At 38.7% G+C, this 8,006-nt stretch overlaps 1 protein-coding gene across 1 annotated transcript in view; it reads left to right on the plus strand.

Annotated features, from left to right (window-relative positions):
• Nucleotides 1–8,006, plus strand: part of LOC128248022 (ataxin-7-like protein 1) — a 197,367-nt gene that overhangs the window by 180,577 nt on the left and 8,784 nt on the right. The window contains exon 4 of the mRNA XM_052968415.1: nucleotides 6,394–6,978. Within this exon, the coding sequence (XP_052824375.1) occupies nucleotides 6,394–6,978 (585 nt within the window). The remainder of the gene's footprint in view (nucleotides 1–6,393; nucleotides 6,979–8,006) is intronic.

The raw sequence follows: 8,006 nt of genomic DNA on the forward strand, positions 1-8,006 counted from the left end.
GTGTGTGTGTGTGTGTGTGTGTGTGTGTGTGTGTGTGTGTGACACAGCATTCCTTTACTCATTACCTACCACCTCATACTGCACCTCTTATATCAACTCTTTGTATCTTTTCCCCCCTCTCCCACTCTCTAAATGATGTGAAACATGACTGGAAAAATTAATCAACTGACCAACAAACATTTATATTTGCAATTATTATTGTATTGGCTCCAGTGCTGGTGGCCCATAAAAAGCACCATCCGAACGTGGTCAATGCCAGTGCCCCTTGGCTGTCTCCCGTGCTGGTGACACATAAAAAGCACTGTCTGAATGTGATCGGTGCCAGGGCTTCCTGACTGGCTCCTATGCTGGTGGCATGTAAAAAGCACTCACTATAGTCTCAAAGTGGTTGGCATTAGGAAGGGCATCCAGCTGTAGAAAAATTGCCAGATCAAATTGGAGCCTGGTGCAGCCGCTGACTTTCCATATGTCAGTTGAACCGTCCAACCCATGCCAGCATGGAAAACGGACGTTAAACGATGATGATGATGATGAAAGATATATAAAATGCATGTTGTTTGTGTCTAATTGGCTCATTATTTATCATTTAATGCTTTAAAAAAAAATTATAATGCAAAAATCTCATCAGTGAAAACACAATCCTCATTATAACTTCTTTCTGTATGAATTAGCCCCACCGTCCCTTGTTTAATGCTTGGGTATTTGAAAGTGGTGGCATCATGAAATCAAGGTATTCCTCGCTTTCATTGCCATTGTAATTAAGGAATTTATTCAAAATCGTTATGAATAAATCCTCATTGACGCATTACACAAGTTCACAATCTTAATGCTTCCAGAGTGAAGAAAGATCAACAAATATTCTTCTCCAGGGCCTCAAGGCTACAAGTTGATTCCTTCGTTTGTTAAACAGAACATCCAATCAATATGCTTACTGATGAGAACTGCTTCAGTGAATGCAAACACAAAGAAATATTTCAGTTGAATAAGAAATTAAATTTAGCAAAAGACACCTGATAGTAAATAAATAGCTCATACTTTTCGCAAATCAGTGTTTATATAGAAACTTTGAAACTTTTCATTATTTTGAATTTTCAATCTATAATTTGTGTATAGTAGGTGTATCATCTGTGAGTGTATGTATATATGATGTAAATGTATGTATAATATATATATACATGTATGTGTATAAATACTTGTGTATATGTGTGTCTATGTATGTTTATATTTGTGTATATACATGTATGTATCCACACTATCTACTCATGCAATTCGTTGTTTAATAGATTATCATTGCCAATGTATTGGGGACGACGATGGTGGTGGAGGACTGACCAAAATACACTGGTATTTAGTTACTCCAACCCAAAGCACCTTTGGATAGACTGGAATGTAGACAGACATGTACAGGATATTTAAAATGTAATCACCTATCAGACATTGAACTTTACAGGGTGGGCTGGAAACAAAAAATGTACCTTAGACAAGATTTTTCATTTCTTCAACCAGTGAACTCATGACTTCAACAATTCCCCTTTTGTCCAATTGGCATGGCTATGCATAGATTAGGAAGAAGTATCAATATATACAGCCTGGTGTTGGTGTGAAAGTTAGGTCACTTCCTCAATAACTTCAGGTCACTAGATATAGATGTGGTTACCATCAGTGGAAGAAGAATTTCTGGTATGCACAGACTCAAGCACATTTTTAATGACTATGAAATGTAGTCATCGGGTGGCAGAATGGTAGTGTTGTTTCAGAATGAGTTGGAACTTGAGGTACAGATGACATCTTCTTGGACCCAGGTGGTAAATATGTGGTAGCAAAGTCAATGCAGTCAGACTAGTGACTGACTGCCCCAGCCAAAGTAGGATGATTGGATTTCCTCAAGTGAAATTTCCTTGGAAATATCCTACTTTTTCATACTTGTGGCTGGAATTGTATTTTAGATGCACAAGGGGAGAGACTAACACCCTGAAAAAGCTACTCAAACATTCCCAACTGTCCAACACAGACTAACTGCATGTTCTGAATGTGACAGTATTCGTATTGAGCAAACAGTAGAATATCCAGATTGTCCTGAGATAGTTTTTGTTAGGTCAATAGGGTGTCCACACTTTGTCATTTAGCTATGCAGACCACGAATTTCTGATCTGTGCAATCAACTTAAATAGGACCCATAGATATGGACCCCATTACTGGTAGTATTTTTTCCCCTTCCCCCGGTGTGCAACAACATCAAGAGACCAGACTAGAGAGCAGCTAACAGATACTCTGTAAAAGTGGTTGATGATAGGATGGGTGGGACGGGTGTCCAGCTGTAGGAACCAAGTCAGAACAAAACCTATCAGCAGCAATCTGTGAAGGTAGTACTTCTAATTAGGAATTGATTCGGACTGTGATCACCCATCCAACTCAGGCCATGATTAGCAAACAAAATGATGATGAACTTTAATAACAATAATAGCAAAAGCCAACCTTTTCCAGACCAAATTCCATTCTGATGTCTGTGCTAAAGCAATACACTGAGTGAATCTGTGTATTCAACTGGTTTTTATCTTTCCCATAAAGCTGCAGGTCATTCATAAAAAATAGATGATTGATCTTATCTTTCCTTTCTTTGAACTCATAAGCAGCTTTTGTTCTTTTTCACATTCAAAGGCAGCAGTTGTCATACACAAGACAAGAAAGAGATGGTGACCAGGCTGTCTGGCTTCGTTCCATGTTTGATTTTATTTATTATTTTATTAGGGTGGTTAACTCACAGAATTGTTACCACATTGAACAAAATGTTTTGCAGCACTTCATCCAGCTTTGAGTTCTGAGTTCAAATATCACCAAAGTCAACTTCAGCTTTCATCTTTCTGGGGTCAGTGAAATAAGTGCCAGGCCTTGTGCCTATTATAGAAGGATTATTATTAAGTTGGTATGTTGGCAGAATTGTTAGCCAAAATGCTATGTATTTCTTCTGACACTTTAAATCCTGCTCATGTGAACATTGCATTTCATCTTTTGGGGCTCAATAACATAAAGTACCAGGGGATAAGGGTTGGGGATGTCAATGTAATTGTCTTACTCCCTCCCCTCGAAGATATTGCTTAAATCAGCTCAAAATCACTAGCTAAAAATTAAAACCATTACTGTTTATGTAAATCCCTTCTGTCTTTGTATTGCCCTAAATGTTGTGATCCTTGTGGCCTTGGGGTCGCTATAATCAAATTGCCCTCTCCCCTCAAAATTTCAAGCCTTCTACCTATATTAGAAGGAATTATTATTATTTAAGGTGGTTCACTGTATCCAATATTATGACGTTATTGATTGAAGATAGTGTGTGCTGTCTGTCTATTAAGTCACAAGGACCTCAGACTGACAGTACTTTACACAATGTGTGTTATTTCTTTACTACCCACAAGGGGCTACACACAGAGGGGACAAACACGGATTAAGTCGATTATATCGACCCCAGTGCGTAACTGGTACTTATTTAATCGACCCCGAAAGGATGAAAGGCAAAGTCGACCTCGGCGGAATTTGAACTCAGAACGTAGCGGCAGACGAAATACGGCTAAGCATTTCGCCCGGTGTGCTAACGTTTCTGCCAGCTCACCGCCTTAACACACTTTACGCAATGTGTGTGCAGTTCCAAGTAATGCCAAGTTTTGCAATACACCTAGATTGTAGGGTATTTCTAAAATTTCCAGATGTTTCTTCAGGTTGGGTGGAATTGAATCCAATGCTCCGATGTCAACAGGGACAACCTTTTTATGTTTGACTCTCGTAGCTGTCACATCTTAGCGATCTCAATTCTCAGGTCTCCATATTTATCAATCTTTTTTCTTTCTTTCATGATAATATGTTGATCTCCCGGCACTGCCACGTTGATTATTAGGCACTCTTGTTTGTCCCTCCTAAAGGTTGCTATATCCGGTCTTCCGTGCTCTAACACCTTGTCTATCTCGAAGTCAAAATCCCGGAGGATTTTCCTTTCCCCTTTCTGTCCATTACCTTTTCCAATGTATGTTGGTACCAAGCACCCATTACCTTGTATCCATACTTCCGGCATAGTAACCAGTGAAGGTTTTGGGCTACCTTGTCACGTCTGCACTTGTACTCTTTCTCTGCAAGACTTTCACAAGCACTAACAATGTGAGTCGCACTTTTGCCCCTCTTCTCATATTATTATTATTATTATTATCATTATTATTATCAAAGACAGTGAGCTGGCAGAATCATTAGCACGCCAGGCAAAATGCTTAGCGGTATTTCATCTTCTGCTGTGTTCTGAGTTCAAATTCCGCCAAGGTCATCCTTTCAGGGTCGATAAATTAAGTACCAATGAAACACTGGAGTTGATGTAATTGGCTAGTCCCCTCCCCTCAAATTTCAGGCCTTGTGCCTACAGTAGAAGGGATTATTTTTATATTATCCTCATCATATTTATTTGTGAAATTTAGTTCCTTATTGAGCAGCAAATGAAGTAGCCATTACGCTGCTGGTTGTTTGATTCTGTTTATTTGGTAGTTGTACTGTAATAATATCTATTTTGTAAACTGTCAGTAGGTAGGAGGTATACATTACATTCATTGAAAGGAAGGGAGGATATGGCATTTGAGTAGTGGTGGTGGTGGTGGTGGTGGTGGTGGTAGGGCCACAGATGAGGTTGGTGGGGTGGAAATATTATGAACTTAGGAAAGATATGTTGTTTTTTTTAAATCAGGTCAACCAGATTAGTTTGTTGTCAGCCTAAAACATGATTAGAGGAAAGGTGCAGCGAGAATTGTGTGAAATATTAATGTTTTGTTTGTTTTGTTAGTTGTAGCCATTAACAGAGTTGTAAATGTTGTCTTTTTAAAACATTTCCATTTAAAGGCGTCGCTGTTTCTTTTAAACATTTTAAGTGGATAAGGCATCTTCATATTACAACAAAAATAAAAAAGAATCTATTATAAGATCTAACGAAGCTTAAGGGATAATTAATGAAGGTGGTTGCCAGGAATAAATTGCAGCTGAAACCAAAATGGAACTTAGTCTTTTCTTCTTCTTATTATTATTACTGAAAGGCGGCAAGCTTAGCAACATTTCTTCTCTCTTTGCATTCTGTCAAGGTCAACTTGGCCTTTCATCCTTTCACGGTCAATGAAATAAATACCAGTTGTGTAGTGGGATCTGTGTATTTAACTTACACCTTCTACCTCCAAAATTTTAGGCCTTGTGCCTATAATAGAAACAATTATTATTATCATTATTAATATTATTGTGGAGGTGCATGGTTTAGTGAGTGGTTAGGGTGTTGGACTCCTGATCACTAGATTGTGGTTTCAATTCCTGAACTGGGTGATGGGTTGCGTTCTATGTTGTTCCAGTCTACTCAGCTGGCAAAAAGTAATCCTGCAAGGGACTGGCATCCCATCCTGGTGGGGTATATATGCATTATTACCATTAAAAAAAGGTGGTGAGTTGGTAGAATCATTACTATGCCAGATAATGTGTTTAGCAGCATTTGGTTTGGTGCTTTACGTTCATCACTGTCATTGTTGTTTAACATCTGCTTTCCATGCTGGCATGGGTTGGACGGTTTGACTGAGGGCTGACAAGCCAAAAGGCTGCACCAGGCTCCAATCTGATCTGGCAGAGGTTTCTACAGCTGGATACCCTTCCTAATACCAACCACGCTGAGAGTGTAGTGGGTGCTTTTTACATGTCACTGGCACAAGGGCCAGTCTGACAGCACTGGCAATGACCTTGCTCAAATGATGCTTTTTATGTGCCACCGACATGGGATCAGTCAGCTGGTTCAGATTCCACTGAGGTTGACTTTGCCTTCCTTCCATTCAGTGCCAATAAAATCAGAATCAGTTGAGCTCTGGGGTTATCCCCTCCTTTAAAATTGCAGACCTTGTGCCAAAATTAGAAAGAAGGGCAGTGTCCTGATAAAATTGTTAGTGTCAGACAGAATGCTTGATGGCATTTCTTTTGGGTTCTTTAAATTCTGCTGAGGTAATCCTTACTCTTCATCCTTTTAGGATCAATGAAACAAGTACCAGTTGAGTACTGGGGTCAGTGTAATCCACTACTTCTTCCCCCAACCATTTCAAGTCTTCTGCCTATAGTAAAAAAGAATTATTATAATTATCGTTATTTCTAATGGTCCCTTCTAGGGGAAGGGGCAATGCTCATGACCTTCACATGCACACTCTAAGTTTGTGGGACCGATCAATTTGTATTCAGTTTAGTTTGAAACAGTAATGCTGATATCAACAATAATTATTTATATTTTTCTTTGCTTGTAAAAAAAATAATAAATTCAAAATCGTATATTTGTGATGTTTTACATGTTTGAACTAGCAATGTTTTACATTTTTATCTGATGCCTTTTTGTTTTTTCTTATTTTGCAGCAATACGGCATGGAGAAAAATACCCCAAAAGCTGTGTGCGATTATACCAATCTTCCAAGTTCCGTTCAAAAGCAAGCGTAAAGCAATTACCATCGTCGTTACTAAGCACTGTGTCTCCACCATACAATTCCAAAGTCAATGCCACCGCCAGTAAGGAGAAAAACCATGCCATGCCAGTGGTCAAAGTGGAACGAATGCCGGAGAAACTACCAGTCAAGAAGCCTTTTCTTAATAACACCAATTCAAACAGTACCCCTAATAATGTCAACAATAACACCAATAGTAGTAATGTTAGTGCTAATACTAATGCTAATACTAACTTCGCCACCTCGAGCAGTTCCGACAGTGTCGCTTCAACCCCGAACCAATGTAGTGTGAAACCCGCCATTACGAATGGAACTCTGAAAGATGCTGCGCCCATTCTTCCTCCTGTTGCTGCTCAGGCTGGTGCCTCTTCTACTACAACCACAAGTAGAGATTGCTCAGCAGCATTACCTCTGCCCAACGCCATGGCTTATCAGAACTGTTGCAACAAAATTGTTTGTCAAAAACCGCAGAAAAAAGAAAAATTGTTACCCTGTAAAGGTTAGAATGTCTTTCTAAGCTAAAATACCATGTTTGGGGGTGGGAGATTATATATATATATATATATATATATATATATATATATATATATATATTGTGTGTGTATCCATCCATCCATCCATCCATCATATGTGACTCATTTGGTGCAACAAACCAAATGAATTGTATATTATTTTATTTTTCTGTTGATAATATTAATAATTTCTAATCTTCACCACTTTCACTCTTGTCATCATCACCACCATCATCACCATGGCAGCAGATGAGGAGAATCATTAAAATGCCAAACTGAATCCATTATGGGGTTTAGTTTTGGTGCTTTACATTCTGAGTTCAAATTCTTCCAAGGGCCTCTTTGTTTCTCATTTTTCTGGGGCCAATAATAATAAAAGTACCTACCAGCTACTGAAGTCAATGTAATCAACTTTTTTCTTCTCACCCCTAATTGGTGGCTCTCTGCCATCTTACAAACAATTATTATCATTATTATCAAATTAAGTAATGAGCTGGCCGAGTTATTAGCATGCTGGGCAAAATGCTAAGTGACATTTCATCCATCGCTATGTTCTGAGTTCAAATTCCACCGAGGCCAATAAAGTACCAGTGAAACACTGAGGTCAGTGTAATTGACTAGTCCCCTCCCCCCCAAATTTCAGGCCTTGTGCTTATAGCAGAAAGGATTATTATTATTATTATTATTAAAGCAGTGAGCTGGCAGAGTTGTTAGCATGTCAGGCAAAATGCTAAACGGCATTTTGTCTGTCTTTACATTCTGAGTTCAAATTCCACTGAGGTCAACTTTGCCTTTCATCCTTACGAGGTCGATAAAATAAGTACCAGTCGAGTACTGGGTTTGATGTAAACAACTAGCTCCTTCTGCCAGGATTTCAAGCTCTTTGTGCCTATAGCAGAAAGAATTATTATTATCAAGAATCATAGATTCATGCACTAAATACTTCACAGTATTTGGTATTATAGCTTTGTCTGAGTTAAAATTCTGCCAGAGTTGACTTTGTAGGGGGTGGGAT

This window comes from Octopus bimaculoides, chromosome 6 (genome assembly GCF_001194135.2).
Source record: "Octopus bimaculoides isolate UCB-OBI-ISO-001 chromosome 6, ASM119413v2, whole genome shotgun sequence".
Classification (NCBI taxonomy): domain Eukaryota; kingdom Metazoa; phylum Mollusca; class Cephalopoda; order Octopoda; family Octopodidae; genus Octopus; species Octopus bimaculoides.